The sequence below is a fragment of the Panthera tigris genome, chromosome A1 (genome assembly GCF_018350195.1).
Source record: "Panthera tigris isolate Pti1 chromosome A1, P.tigris_Pti1_mat1.1, whole genome shotgun sequence".
In the NCBI taxonomy this organism is placed as follows: domain Eukaryota; kingdom Metazoa; phylum Chordata; class Mammalia; order Carnivora; family Felidae; genus Panthera; species Panthera tigris.
The window spans coordinates 105188223-105204318 of NC_056660.1; the positions used below are offsets into that span (position 1 = coordinate 105188223).

At 37.4% G+C, this 16096-nt stretch overlaps 1 protein-coding gene across 2 annotated transcripts in view; it reads left to right on the top strand.

Annotated features, from left to right (window-relative positions):
• Positions 1–16096, top strand: part of SLC12A2 (solute carrier family 12 member 2) — a 109756-nt gene that overhangs the window by 67196 nt on the left and 26464 nt on the right. For both annotated transcript variants that reach the window (XM_015540046.2, XM_042983170.1), the window contains exons 13-16: positions 74–175; positions 1587–1742; positions 3039–3138; positions 14244–14355. In XM_015540046.2, the coding sequence (XP_015395532.2) occupies positions 74–175; positions 1587–1742; positions 3039–3138; positions 14244–14355 (470 nt within the window). The remainder of the gene's footprint in view (positions 1–73; positions 176–1586; positions 1743–3038; positions 3139–14243; positions 14356–16096) is intronic.

The following is a 16096-nucleotide window of genomic DNA, read 5'->3' on the forward strand; positions in this document are numbered from 1 at the left end:
ATAATTTCATGTTTTAAAAAGTTAAAAAATGTGTATAGTGTGTCCTTAAATACACCTCATGTGTCTTTTGCAGCTGAACTGAATGTTATCGCTCCAATTATCTCTAACTTCTTCCTTGCATCGTATGCTTTGATCAATTTTTCGGTGTTCCATGCCTCACTTGCAAAATCTCCAGGTGATCTTACATTTTCTTAAAGTTCTGTGAATGCATTAATGTCTTTGATTTTAGAGAAAATAATAAAACTTCAACACATTTTAAAAGATGGTGTTGTGAGTGATTAACCCATTAATGCTCAGTCCACCTTTACTCTAGAGTCAAGTTAAGTGAGTCTTCAAAGATCTCTTTGTCATGAAGTTTACTGGTAGTTTAGTGTTTCTTGTCTTAGAAGCATGTAAGATAGCATTAATCTCCAATTCTGACTAATACTATGAAAGAATTATTTTCTCCCTGTTTTTATTATTTATTTAACTGCTTTCCATTTAAGTTCTAAGAACATGGTTATGATAAAGCTAACATGCCCAGAAAAATATTTTTAACACAGTAAGTTCTGTGGAGTTCTGTTTTAAATGGTCTCTGGGAACTGAAAAACTGCCCCATATGCTTTCATCGAGGACTTTTTATTATAAACCATAACAACAGCTGGACATCAGGGAAAGAATGAAGGAACAAAGGCAATTTTCCTTCTAAGGGTCTCAAATTCTCTCAGAATAGGGAAGATAAAGTATGGAACTTGGGACACACACATCTTAGCTTCAGTCTTATCTTTAAGAATATAAATTTTAGAGATGGGTATGTGTGGTTGTAAAAGGATTAACACAAGGGATGCTTACATTGGACTGCTCTTTGTCTTTACTGTATTAATATCAGTATCTTAGTTGTGATATTGTGTAATTTTGCAAGATGTTATCATTGCAGGAAACTTAGGTAAAAAGTCCCCAGAATTTCTCTGGATTATTTCTCACAACTTTGTGGGAATCTGCAATAATTTCACAATTAAAAGTTTAATTTAAGAAAAGAATATGAAATTTATTGAAATGATTTTTAAATAATATTTTTGGCTATGGAATGAAAATTTGAAAACATGGTCTTGAGCATTTTTTTATAGTGAACTTAATTCATAAATACTTCATCAAATGGGAAGATAAGTTTCTATACCCAACTGTTAATTTTTCTAGCAAGTAGGTGAATTAACAGTTTTCCAGAAAATTTTGTTTGAACTCTTTTGTATATGCATTAGAATATGCATATGTTTCATGGTAAAATCCAAAACATAAAGCCACACTTGTAAAGACTCAACTTGAAACTTCCTCTCAATCTTTTGTAGTTTTTTTGTATTCCCTAAGATAGGTTGATGCATAGAATAAAGTAGAATTAAATACATGCGCTTTCTTCATGGCCTTCAAAAATCGTGAAAGTTCATTGTGCTCAGTAATGCTCCATGAATCTACTTTTATATGTTAGCCTTATACTGAATATTTAAAGCAACCACAAAGAAAGTTATTTTGTGCACATATATGTTCCATTGTCTAAAGCAGATAAGGTATTTCACTGACTTTTATGTATCTGTTTTGTTTGTAATTGTTAGGATGGCGTCCTGCATTCAAATACTACAACATGTGGATATCACTTATTGGAGCTATTCTTTGCTGCATAGTGATGTTTGTCATTAACTGGTGGGCTGCATTGTTAACATATGTCATAGTCCTTGGGCTGTATATTTATGTGACCTACAAAAAACCAGGTTAGTACTCTTTTATATTTATTGTTTCAAGCCACAAGACACTTCGAAGTTCTTTGTTACTTTTCCTGTCTAAGCTTCATCTTCTGTGTACTTGAAAGGTGCTTTGTGTAAAACCTAAAATACTTCTCATTTCCAGATATATGTAGTCTTAGTGAAATAATTACCACAAGACTTGTTATTCTATGTAATTTCATACTTGCCCGTAAATTTAACTAATCCTACTTACAGAAAAATGACACATTTGTATTACTAACATTTGGGTGACCCTCAATGTATTTTAAAATTTTCCTTGGAAGGATTAGACTTCGTAGAATAGCTCTTGTAATAGCCGTTAGCCTAATAAGCATACGTGTTAGTACTGTGGTCTTAGCACCTGTTGGAGTAAATTGCACGGAATGGACGATATATTAGAAAGATGTAGTATCTTTCCGTTAGTTCACCATATAGCAGGGAACATTTGACAAACATGTCCTAACTGGGAAATAGTTAAAGATTTCCCAGAACGTGTCGTGTTGGTAACTCTTGGGTGTATCTCTACATAAGATGATGATCATTAGGTGTATTGGGATTGGTCCAGTGTAGTGTGGTGACTGTAACACTGAGGGAGGAGCCAGTGAGAAAAGTTTGACAAGTTTTGGCCCCATTCGACTAAGTTAGGAAGAAATGCAAGAGTAGCTGCAGTGTCGTCATCTGAAACTGTGAGGAAGCATTTTGCAATCCAGATATGATGCAGGGAGGTTTTGGATTAGAGTGCTGGCTTTAGAAATGAAATGGACAAAGCAGGTAATGTTTTAGCCATCTTAGAAACAATTATTTCTCTAAAATAACAAATTTCTAAAGTCCTATTTGGTGTCCAGGCTGTTTACTCAATGCAGAGTGTGAAATTTTCCTGTTCCAATAACTTAAACTATTAAGTACTATGAATGGTAATTTCACAGTTTTGAAATCTTTCCATCAGAGATCAGCCTCTTTCCCATTAGGCCTCTGGCTATATAAACAATAATCTTAAAATTATTTGTGGAACTTTGTTGAGTTGCATGCACAGCGTGTCTCTAGCCCCATCACCTTAGTCTTTTCTGAACTGTACTTGTTCTTTAAATGCAGTTCCAGTTCAGATTAGCATTATCACAGTGTCATGCCATGCACTTGAACTCTTGAGCATTGTCAGTACATTGGTTTATTTTAGCATTTGATTTTTTAAACATGGGAGCATCGTTTACTTCTCTGTGCCTCAAACTGGTTATTGATCATTGGTTAATACTGGTGTGTTGCTGTGTGTACCCTGTCTTCCCACAGACGTGAACTGGGGATCCTCTACACAAGCTTTGACTTACCTAAATGCTCTGCAGCATTCGATTCGTCTTTCAGGGGTGGAAGACCACGTGAAAAACTTCAGGTAAGCGGTAAGGTGACATAGAAGCATCTGTGTTAGGTGCCACTCACTTCTTGACTTACTGTTCGGTAACATTTTCATCTGCTGATATTTCTTGCAAAGTTTCCTAAAAGCACAGAACATTCGTTTTTGTTTTGGCTGGACTTTGGATGGGCCATGTGTTCAAAAACAAGGGTAGTAAGATTTTTTGGTTATCAAAAATTGACAAAGAGGTGAGTTACCTGATTTACAAAAATGTTACAAAACTAAAAGTGTCAGAAGTCTCTCATTTGAAGGCTTTTAAATGGTAGCTGTCATAAAGTGCATAGTTTCTTCCCCTTGTGGCCAGCGAAGTTCGGTAACCACTGTATAACTACAAAGTATGAGCTTCTTAGGGATTTTTGAAATACCCTATTTTGTAATTATACTAAAGCACTAACTATTGTCGTGTTAGTTGCTTTTTTCTCTCATCATTGACTTCTGGAATCCAGTTTTGATGATAAAGAATCAATGTCTTAAAGAACATTTATACTGTTTTACTCAATAAGTGACTTTGTATTTTATAGTAGTGTATTAATCATCAATTTAAAAACTATTCCTTAAAAGATAAAAATAAAAACTATTCCTTAATTCAGCCTGCTTCTAACAATTGATGGAATTCAGTTATTAAAGTGCTACTGATACATATCCCTCTAAATCAAGAAATCTCATTATTTCCCTATGTAGATTCTTAGAAATTATAGATTTTGCATTTTGTGGAAAGTAGGCTTGCCATTTTTTTAAAAATTGATCTAAATAGTCTTTCTCATACTGTTCAGTTAAGCCTGACTGTAAGCAGTTGACTTTCTGTATTCATGAGTAATCACATCTCAGTGGCTTCTGAATAATGAAGAGATGTGTTCCATGCCTGTCAATAAACCAAAAGGGGAAATACTGTTGAAAGAAATCCTAAGGAGTGAATGAGTGACAGAAAAGAACTGCTCTACCAGTTTTCTCCCAGTAAGAAAAGTCTTTATGTATTTTTCTGTTACTTTTTGGATCCTGCCCCCATCCCTTTTTTTCTAGAATGAAAAGTTTCCAGAGACCACAGATGTTCAGCTTTGGAGTAGAGAGAAATTGGGAAAAGAAAAAGCAATGAGAGCCCTGGGCGGAAAACTTTAATTTTAGTGCATTTTGAATAGATGATGCCAAGTATGGCTGAAAATAGAAATCCTCCCTTTGTGTAAAAAATTGTATTACGGAACTGAGAGTATGACCAAGACTCAGAGTTAATTTGCCATCAATGAATACCTTTTGCTTTGCTTTGTTATACTAATGGGAACATTGAAAAGATGTATTTCATTCCAGTATGGCTTCTTAAATCTTTATCAGAATTACACATGAACATAGTTGAGAGAAACAGAAGAAAATCATGAAAATCCGTAGTTGCCTGACTTTTCATGTCCCTGTTTGTGTCATACCACAGGCAACCTCTTTCAACTCTTAGCTGATTGATTTAGTAATTACTTGATATTCCCCAACATTAGAGTTGTCTTGCTGTACTTTTTGATTTTTAATTTAACTTTAATTAAATTTAATTGACGTCCTTCACCCACATGTGCCCACCACACACATGCACTCTTCCCTTTGTCCCATCCTCACAATATATTTTTATGTCATTATTTTGATTAGGTTTTTATATTTTTATGACTTTTTAAAATGATTCATAGCTGAGCCACGTGGTAATTATGACTCCTTTTTCTTTTTTTTTTTTTTATGACTCCTTTTTCTTCCCTTGTACAGCTTTCTTGTTTTCTCTGGAACCAATTTTTTTCCTTTTCTTTTCTTATTTAATTTTATACATATCACTGTCTCAGCCTTCACCAAACTTAGCTAAAGATGTGGTTTTCTCCACCTTGTAGTTTCTGTTTCTTGAAATGTCTTTCTCTCTGTTTCCTGTCTTTTAGCTTGGGTTCTTAGATTTAGCCTTGTGTGAAGTAACTGTGGTCCTTGGCCAGGGAAATTCTGCATTGGTGCTTGGAGCTTGTCATTGAAGCCCTTAATGGAGATGAATGTGGCTTTGCTGGTTCTTTGAGAAATTCAAGTCATCTTGAAGATTGTTTTTTTTACAATTAGATTTCACAGAAAGGAATCTTTTAATTTTTTGCTTGTTGATGACAGTCGTGGCTACTGAGTTCTGAGAGTCAAGTGGGAGAGGAGATTGAAGATCTCAGGATTCAGTATGTAAATGTTTTCTCCATTCCTTCCCTGATTAAAGTAGCTGCTTCTGCTCTCAGTTGTTGCTAGTGTGTCACAGACCAAAAATGTTTTCATTAAAGTATAGTTGACATATAATATTAAATAGTTTTAGGGATGCCTGGCTGCCTCAGTTGTTAGAGCATGCAGCTCTCTATCTCGGGGTCATTCATCAGTTGAAGCCCTGTGTTGGGGGTAAAGCTTACTTAAAATAAATAAAATTTAAAACTTATTTAAAATTCTAAAGTTATAGGTAGACTACATAGTGATTTAATAATTATACACATTATGAAATGCTTGTCATGATAAGTATATTACAGTATTTTTGACTATTCCCAGTGATACACTTTTCATCCCCAGGACTTGAAACTGGAAGTTTTATACCTCTTAATCTCCTTAACCCATTTTGCTCATCCCCCCAATCCCCTCCACTTTGGTGGCCATCAGTTTGTTTATATTTATGAGTCTGTTTTTCTTTTTGTTGTTGTTGTATTGATTTCTTCTCTATATTTGTGAGTCTTTTCATCTCTTGTTTGTTTTCTCTTTTGGTTTTTAGACTCCACATGTAAGTGAAATCATGTGGTATTTGTCTTTCCCTGTCTGGCTTATCTCCCTTAGTATAATATCTTCTAGGTTCATTCATGTTGTCAAAATGGCAAGATTTCATTATTTTTTACGGCCAAGTAATATTCTGTTGTATATATACCATGTATTCTTTATTTATTCATCTGTCACTGGACACTTAGGTTGCTTCCATATCTTGACTCATGTAAAACACCAGTGCGTGAAGGGTGCCTTTTCTCCACATCCTCACCAACACTTATTTCTTGTCTTTTTGGTAAGAGCCATTCTGAGTGTTATGAATTGATACCTCATTGTGGTTTTGAGCCCCTTTTTAGCAAATAAGCCTTAGCCTGGCAGGATTGGGGAAGGACACAGAAATGTATTCATGATGGTAATGAAGATGATTTGGTTCTTTCTAGTTGTTTCTTATGCAAAGTTGCAACCAGTGCTTCTTACTTCAGTTTCTTTAATACATGGTTCGTGCCACTTCCAGAGACACCCACTGCCTCTAACTTGTAGGCACTGGTGATTTTTAGGTGTCAAAGCAGTTAGCTTCACAGCTTTCTCTTAGGCTTTAGGATTTAGCCTCTTCCTAATATGGGGCCTGTCTTCTGTTGTTTTTTCCCTCTCCTTTCTAGCTTTCAGTATTTCCATACTACTGTGTTTTCTCCTGTTCCTTTTTTTTTTTTCCTTAAAAATCCCTTTATACAATGGACTGTTTTGAGGAAGGAATTAAAACAAAGGTAGATGTTTGCCCTCTGTCATTGTTAATCAGTCTCATCCCTAATATATTTTGTATTCTGCTTTTTTGATGCTTTTATGATACAACTATACTGAAGTAAGCCTTTGTGGTATATTTACCATGTAGTGAAGATAGGGGCTACCAGTTCTTGAACTGCAACTCTTGATTATGTTAGAGTGTAGGTTAAACTACAGTTAAGGAAAGTTGGTAAATAGAGTGGTTACATAAGACAAGCATCCATATTACGTGGTAGTCCAGAGGCAGATGGGTGGTTCATGGCAGGCAGATTTGCTGCACTTGGTCCTTCAGGTCCCACATTCTTTGTATCTTGTCAGTCTGCTGTTTCCTAGGAGGTGTTTTTGTCCATGTGGTCAGAGTCGTCAGCACATCCATGGTGTGGCTTACAGGAAAGGGAAACAAAGTATGGAGGGCAGCCAGCTTCCTTATATGGGCTGTAAGCCACTCACAGGGTCAGTGGTAAGCTACCAGGAAGGATAGGAATTGTGTAATTTCTAGCTGAGGAGCTTTTTAACCTGCTAAAGCTCAGATAGACTAAACTATTAGCAATCTGGGCCGTACAGGCTGGTTTCTTGTATGATCACTCCAATGCCCTTCTCGCAGACAGAATTGCTTTTTTCAGATAGCTTGCTAAAATTCTGAATACGTTAGTTATTTTGGTTTGCTTTGGTTTTTGTAGTCTTTATTCAAGTTCTCATGCTTACTTTATGAAGTTAGGAACTACCCTACAATTTAGTGATTTAGTCAGAAATTTTAGTCTATTTCCTTTTTCTTAACATTTGTTTTAATCATATAAATTCTTGTTTTAAAGAATCTTTGCTAATGTTTGAACTTATAAAATGGATACTTAAATATTTTTACATTAAATAACATTGATTTCCATTTCTTTTCAGTTAAAATAAAGAATTAAGAATATATGAAAGTCATGCCACTGTTTTGTGTTTACAAGGGCAGTTGAATTTAATTTTGATTTCCACCATAATTTAGAATCAAAACTTTTACTTCAAATAGAAACCTTCAAATCAACCATAGATGATTTTACTGATACAACAGCCGTCATTAAAAGTAAGCTAGATTAGATAGGGCTGATATTACGAAGTAGAAATCATTATGATAGGATCAAGCTAAGAAGGAAGATGACCTGTTTTGTACATGAAAGGAAGGCCAAGCTCTTAGGAAGTTTTGGAACTCTGTGAAAGAACTGGGATATTTATTACCTTTACAAGTAAAAAATTGTTACATGTATATATATATATATATATATATATATATATATATATATATATATATATATATTTTTTTTTTTTTTTTTTTAAGGAGTGATTCATTTTCTTTTTTAGATGATTTTTTTTAATGTGAAAATTATTGTCAAATTGGATTCCATACAACACCCAGTGCTCATCCCAAAAGGTGCCCTCCTCAATACCCATCACCCACCCTCCCCTCCCTCCCACCCCCCATCAACCCTCAGTTTGTTCTCAGTTTTTAAGAGTCTCTTGTGCTTTGGCTCTCTCCCTCTCTAACCTCTTTTTTTTTTTTTTTCTTCCTCTCCCCCATGGTCTTCTGTTAAGTTTCTCAGGATCCACATAGGAGTGAAAGCATATGGAATCTGTCCTTCACTGTATGACTTACTTCACTTAGCGTAACACTCTCCAGTTCCATCCACGTTGCTACAAAGGACCATATTTCATTCTTTCTTATTGCCACTTAGTATTCCATTGTGTATATAAACCACAATTTCTTTATCCATTCGTCAGTTGATAGACATTTAGGCTCTTGCCATAGTTTAGCTATTGTTGAGAGTGCTGCTATAAACATTGGGGTACAAGTGCCCCTATGCATCATTACTCCTGTATCCCTTGGGTAAATTCCTAGCAGTGCTACTGCTGGGTCATAGGGTAGGTCTATTTTTAACTTTTTGAGGAACCTCCACACTGTTTTCCAGAGCGGCTGCACCAGTTTGCATTCCCACCACCAATGCAAGAGGGTTCCCGTTTCTCCACATCCTCGCCAGCATCTGTAGTCTTCTGATTTGTTCATTTTGGCAACCCTGACTGGCGTGAGGTGATATCTGAGTGTGGTTTTGATTTGTATTTCCCTGATGAGGAGCGACTCTGAGCATCTTTTCCTGTGCCTGTTGGCCATCTGGATGTCTTCTTCAGAGAAGTGTCTATTCATGTTTTCTGCCCATTTCTTCACGGGATTATTTGTCTTTCGGGTGTGGAGTTTGGTGAGCTTTTTGTAGATTTTGGATACTAGCCCTTTGTCCGATATGTCATTTGCCAATATCTTTTCCCATTCCGTTGGTTGCCTTTTAGTTTTGGTTGTTTCCTTTGCAGTGCAGAAGCTTTTTATCTTCATAAGATCCCAGTAGTTCATTTTTGCTTTTAATTCCCTTGCCTTTGGGGATGTGTCAAGTAAGAAATTGCTGTGGCTAAGGTCAGAGAGGTTTTTTCCTGCTTTATTCTCTAGGGTTTTGATGGTTTCCCGTCTCACATTCAGGTCCTGCATCCATTTTGAGTTTGTTTTTGTGAACGGTGTAAGAAAATGGTCTAGTTTCATCCTTCTGCATGTTGCTGTCCAGTTCTCCCAGCACCATTTCTTAAAGAGACTGTCTTTTTTCCATTGGATGTTCTTTCCTGCTTTGTCAAAGATTAGTTGGCCATACTTCTGTGGGTCTAGTTCTGGGGTTTCTATTCTATTCCATTGGTCTATGTGTCTGTTTTTAGGCCAATACCATGCTGTCTTGATGATTATTACAGCTTTATAGTAGAGACTAAAGTCTGCGATTGTGATGCCTCCCTTGGTCTTCTTCTTCAAAATTACTTTGGCTATTCGGGGCCTTTTGTGGTTCCATACAAATTTTAGGATTGCTTCTTCTAGCTTTGAGAAGAATGCTGATTCCATTTTGATTGGGATTTCATTGAATGTGTAGATAGCTTTGGGTACTATTGACATTTTAACAATATTTATTCTTCCAATCCATGAGCACGGAATGTTTTTCCATTTCGTTTTATGTTCTTCAATTTCCTTCATAAGCTTTCTATAGTTTTCAGCATACAGATCATTGACATCTTTGGTTAGGTTTATTCCTAGGTATTTTATGCTTCTTGGTGCAGTTGTGAATGGGATCAGTTTCTTTATTTGTCTTTCTGTTGCTTCATTGTTAGTGTATAAGAGTGCAACTGATTTCTGTACATTGATTTTGTATCCTGCGACTTTGCTGAATTCATGTATCAGTTCTAGCAGACTTTTGGTGGAGTCTGTCGGATTTTCTATGTATAATATCATGTCATCTACAAAAAGTGAAAGCTTAACTTCATCTTTGCCAATTTTGATGCCTTTGATTTCCTTTTGTTGTCTGATTGCTGATGCTAGAACTTCCAACACTATGTTAAACAACAGCGGTGAGAGTGGACATCCCTGTCGTGTTCTTGATCTCAGGGAGAAACCTCTCAGTTTTTCCCCATTGAGGATGATATTAGCTATGGGCTTTTCATAAATGGCTTTTATGATCTTTAAGTATGTTCCTTCTATCCCGACTTTCTCGAGGGTTTTTATTAAGAAAGAATGCTGAATTTTGTCAAATGCTTTTTCTACATTCATTGACAGGATCATATGGTTCTTTTCTTTTATTAATGTGATATATCACGTTGATCAATTTGTGAATGTTGAACCAGCCCTGCAGCCCAGGATGAATCCCACTTGATCATGGTGAATAATTCTTTTTATATGCTGTTGAATTCAATTCGCTAGTATCTTATTGAGAATTTTTGCATCCATATTCATCAGGGATATTGGCCTGTAGTTCTCTTTTGTTACTGGGTCTCTGTCTGGTTTAGGAATCAAAGTAATGCTGGCTTCATAGAATGAATCTGGAAGTTTTCCTTCCCTTTCTATTTTTTGGAATAGCTTGAGAAGGATAGGTAGTATCTCTGCTTTAAATGTCTGATAGACTTCCCCAGGGAAGCCGTCTGGTCCTGGACTCTTATTTGTTGGGAGATTTTTGATGACTGATTGAATTTCTTCACTGGTTATGGGTCTGTTCAAGCTTTCTATTTCCTCCTGATTGAGTTTTGGATGTGTGTGGGTGTTTAGGAATTTGTCCATTTCTTCCAGGTTGTCCAGTTTGTTGGCATATAATTTTTCATAGTATTCCCTGATAATTGCTTGTATTTCTGAGGGATTAATTGTAATAATTCCATTTTCATTCATAATTTTATCTATTTAGGTCCTCTCCCTTTTCTTTTTGAGAAGCCTGGCTAGAGGTTTATCAATTTTATTTATTTTTTCAAAAAACCAACTCTTGGTTTCATTGATCTGCTCTACAGTTCTTTTTTTAGATTCTATATTGTTTATTTCTGCTCTGATCTTTATTATTTCTCTTCTTCTGCCGGGTTTGGGGTGTCTTTACTGTTCTGCTTCTATTTCCTTTAGGTGTGTTGTTAGATTTTGTATTTGGGATTTTTCTTGTTTGTGGACATAAGCCTGGATTGCAATGTATTTTCCTCTCAGGACTGCCTTCGCTGCATCCCAAAGCATTTGGATTGTTGTATTTTCATTTTCCTTTGTTTCCATATATTTTTAAATTTCTTCTCTAATTGCCTGGTTGATCCATTCACTCTTTAGTAGGGTGTTCTTTAACCTCCATGCTTTTGGAGGTTTTCCAGACTTTTTCCTTTGATTGATTTCAAGCTTCATAGCATTGTGGTCTGAAAGTATGCATGGTATGATCTCAATTCTTGTATACTTATGAAGGGCTGTTTTGTGACCCAGTATGTGATCCCTCTTGGAGAATGTCCCATGTGCACTTGAGAAGAAAGTATATTCTGTTGCTTTGAGATGCAGAGTTCTAAATATATCTGTCAAGTCCATCTGATCCAATTTATCAGTCAGGGCCCTTGTTTCTTTATTGATCTTGTGTCTAGATGTTGTATCCATTGCTGTAAGTGGGGCATTAAAGTCCCCTGCAGTGACCATATTCTTATCAATAAGGTTGCTTATGTTCGTGATTAATTGTTTTATATATTTGGGGGCTCCCGTATTCGGCACATAGACATTTATAATTGTTAGCTCTTCCTGATGAATAGACCCTGTAATTATTATATAATGCCCTTCTTCATCTCTTGTTACAGCCTTTAATTGAAAGTCTAGTTTGTCTGACATAAGTATGGCTACTCCAGCTTTCTTTTGACTTCCAGTAGCATGATAGATAGTTATCCGTCCCCTCTCTTTCAATCTGCAGGTGTCCTCAGGTCTAAAATGAGTCTCTTGTAGACAGCAAATAGATGGGTCTTGTTTTTTTATCCATTCTGATACCCTATGTCTTTTGGTTGGAGCGTTTAGTCCATTTACATTCAGTGTTATTATTGAAAGATAAGGGTTTAGAGTCATTGTGATGTCTGTAGGTTTCATGCGTGTAGTGATGTCTCTGGTACTTTGTCTCACAGGATCCCCCTTAGGATCTCTTGTAGGGCTCGTTTAGTGGTGATGACTTCCTTCAGTTTTTGTTTGTTTGGGAAGATCTTTATCTCTCCTTCTATTCTAAATGACAGACTTGCTGGATAAAGGATTCTCGGCTGCATATTTTTTCTGTTCATCACAATGAAGATCTCCTGCCATTCCTTTCTGGCCTGCCAAGTGTCAGTAGATAGATCCGTCACTAGTCTTATCCGTCTCCCTTTATATGGTAGAGCACGATTATTCCTAGCTGCTTTCAGAATATTCTCTTTATCCTTGTATTTAGCCAGTTTCACTATGATATGTCATGCAGAAGATTGATTCAAGTTACGTCTGAAGGGAATTCTCTCTGCCTCTTGGATTTCAGTGCCTATTTCCTTCCCCAGATCCGGGAAGTTCTCAGCTATGATTTCTTCAAGTACACCTTCAGCACCTTTCTCTCTCTCTTCCTCCTCTGGAATCCCATTTATGCGTATATTATTGTGTTTTATCGCATCACTTCTCTAATTCTCCCCTTATACTCCTGGATTTTTTATCTTTTTCTCAGCTTCCTCTTTTTCCATAATTTTATCTTCTAATTCACCCATTCTCTCCTCTGCCTCTTCAGTCTGAACTGTGGTCACCTCCATTTTATTTTGCAGCTCATTTATAGCATTTTTTAGCTCCTCCTGACTATTTCTTAGTCCCTTGATCTCTCTAGCAATAGATGCCTTGCTGTCCTCTATACTTTTTTCAAGCCCAGCGATTAATTTTATGACTATTATTTTAAATTCATTTTCTGTTATATTGTTTAAATTGTTTTTGATCAGTAGCTGTCGCTACTTCCTGGACTTTCTTTTGAGGAGAATTATTGTTTCATCATTTTGGATAGTCCCTGGAGTGGCGCGGAACTGCAGGGCTCTTCCTCTGTACTGTCTGGAGTAACTTGTGTTGGTGGGCGGGGCCGCAGTCAGACCTGATGTCTGCCCCCAGCCCGCGCTGGGACCACAGTCAGACTGGTGTGTACCTTATCTTCCCCTGTCCCAGGGGCAGAACTCACTGTGGAGTGGTGTGGCCCCTGTCTGGGCTACTTACACACTGCCAGGCTTGTGGTGCTGCTTCGATGGGATCTGGTGTATTGGGGTGGATCTGCAAGGTACACAGGGGCGGGAGGGGCAGACTCAGTTGGCTTTGCCTTTGGTGGTCTGCTTCGGGAGGGGCCCTGCAGCACCGGAGGGAGGCAGACCCATCTGAGGGGTGGATCCACAGAAGCACAGCATTGGGTGTTAGCGCGGTGAAGCAAGTTCCCTGACTGGAACTGTTTCCCTTTGGGATTTTGGCTAGGGGATGGGCGAGGGAGATGGCGCTTCCCAGCTCCTTTGTTTCTTGCTGAGCTGAGCTCTGTCCTCTGGGGTTCAACAACTCTCCCTCCCGTTGTCCTCTTCTAGCCGTCTCTCTCTCGGAGCAGAGCTGTTGACTTATAACATTCCAGGTGTTAAGTCCCGCTGGCTGTCAGAACTCACTCTGGCCCCTCCACTTTTACAAGTCAGACTTGGGGGCTCTGCTTTGCCGGGCGGGCTGCCCCTCCGCCGCCTGGCTCCCTCCCGCCAGTCCATGTAGTGCACACCGCTTTTCCGCCCTTCCTACCCTCTTCCATGGGCCTCTTGTCTATGCTTGGCTCCAGAGAATCCGTTCTGCTAGTCTTCTGGTGGTTTTCTGCGTTATTTAGGCCGATGTGGGTGGAATCTAAGTGATCAGCAGGATGCGGTGAGCCCAGCGTCCTCCTACGCGGCCATCTTCCTCTGATTCCTGTTATGAATATTTTAATTACCATGGTCATTTCTTCCTGTAATACCTACCAGAATTTTGATGTGTAATCTTACTAAGTGATGTGTAATCATTTGGCATGATACTTGTTCCAAGAAGTTTTTGTTCATGCATTTCTCATGTACCTAGAAACCCTGCTTGAAAGTCATCTTCTGTTGAGAATCCTGTGGCCTGTGTCTTGAGAACAATTACATAAAGGAGAGATTCTAGTGTGATAACACATTCTTAGAGAAGCAATGTAAAACCTTTGCATGTTATCAAAATCTAAACTCTAATTTTGTTTTATTTTTTAATCTTAAATTAGGCCGCAGTGTCTTGTTATGACAGGTGCTCCAAACTCACGCCCAGCTTTACTTCATCTTGTTCATGATTTCACAAAAAATGTTGGGTTGATGATCTGTAGTCATGTACATATGGTAAGTGTTCGCTTTGTTTTCTATATTAAAACATCCTTTACTCTGTGTATGTAATTTGTAATTCATGGGACTTTTTAGATGTGAAATAATTTGACAAAATAAGTCTGTTGAGTTTCTTTGGGCATTTTGAAATTAGTTATTTTCTTCAAAATATTTTTGCCTCAAAACTGTCTCAGAACCTGACTTTAGCAAAGATTTGAGAATTTTGATTGTTTTTTTTTTTCTTATTTATTATGAGATTTTAGGAAACGATATTTCTGTTACAGAAGGTTTTGGGTAAGAAAAGTAGCTTCTTGGTAATTAAGGAGCCTAAGTGAAATACGTGTATTTTCTTTCTTTTTTTTTTTTTAATGTTTATTTTATTTTTGAGACAGAGACAGAGCATGAATGGGGGAGGGTCAGAGAGAGAAGGAGACACAGAATCTGATGGAGGCTCTAGGCTATGAGCTGTCAGCACAGAGCCAGACGCAGGGCTTGAACTCACAGATCGTGAGATCATGACCTGAGCTGAAGTTGGAAGCTCAACTGACTGAGCCACCCAGGCACCCTCAAATACGTGTATTTTCTTACTGACATTTTTCATAATGTTTTGAGAATACTGGGAATATTTACTACCAGAAAAAAAAAAAAAAGTTGGAAGAGGTAGACAAATCTTGGTAAATATCTAGTATCAAATATATAAGAAGGGCAGAGTGAATGCTGAATTTCCAAGTTCAAACAGTGTTAATTTTAATTGCCTATTCTTTTTTGTTTTATCCATGAGTAATACCATTTTAAAAATACTGTTAAACTTTTCATCCAAAAGTAGTTTTTATGATTTTGGCATCTTGATTGTTAGACAATGGATCACCTGTTCTGTGTGAGAAATTTGGAGCATTTGTCAGATTAGCTTTTCTTCCACACTGTTTTGTTCATCTTGGTAGAAATTTGGGTTCGACACCCCATGTCTCAGCCTGTGCTACATTTGCTCCATTGCTTATATGGTAGCAAGGTCAAAGCCATGTCTGGGGGAGAACATTAAGACACCGACCCCACTTGGGACCTGTGGAGGTTTTCAGTTTGTCTCCAAGTTGAACATTTCAAGTTGGGGTTTGACCACAGGAAATTACAAATGGGGCAATATTCCTTAACTTTTTCCTCTGTAAAACAAATTGTATTTTTCCTATACTTTTTCATGTACAATGAGGGTGTACTCTTAAACCTACTTTTAGATTGTTGCTTTATACATTTGCATATAACACATTTTATGTGTTGCTTGCGAGAACCAAAATAGAATTGCAAGTTGAAGTCTCATTTCCTTAATTCTCTTACTTCACCATTTAACTAACAGAAATATGAAGAAAAAAATGCATTTATATTTTACAGCAAACTTCTGTTTTCAGTGATATTTTCAGGTCACTGAGAATTAATAACTCAAACATTGGGGACAAAGGGAAAACAAGCTGAGAAACTTTATGTAGAAAAACACAAGGCTCGGGTGCCTGAGTGGCTCAGTAAGTAAGCATCTGAGTCTTGATTTCAGCCCAGGTCATGATCTCACGGTTCGTGAGTTTGAGTCCCACATCGGGTTCCGTGCTGACAAGCAGAGCCTGCTTGGGATTCTTTCTCTCTCTCCCTCTCTCTGCCCATCCCCTGCCCACTCATGTTCTTTCTCTCAAAAATAAAAAGAAATAGAACATTAAACCAAACAAATAGAAAAGCAGAAGGCTCTTATTTTTCTCCATGTAATCTCTTCTCCATC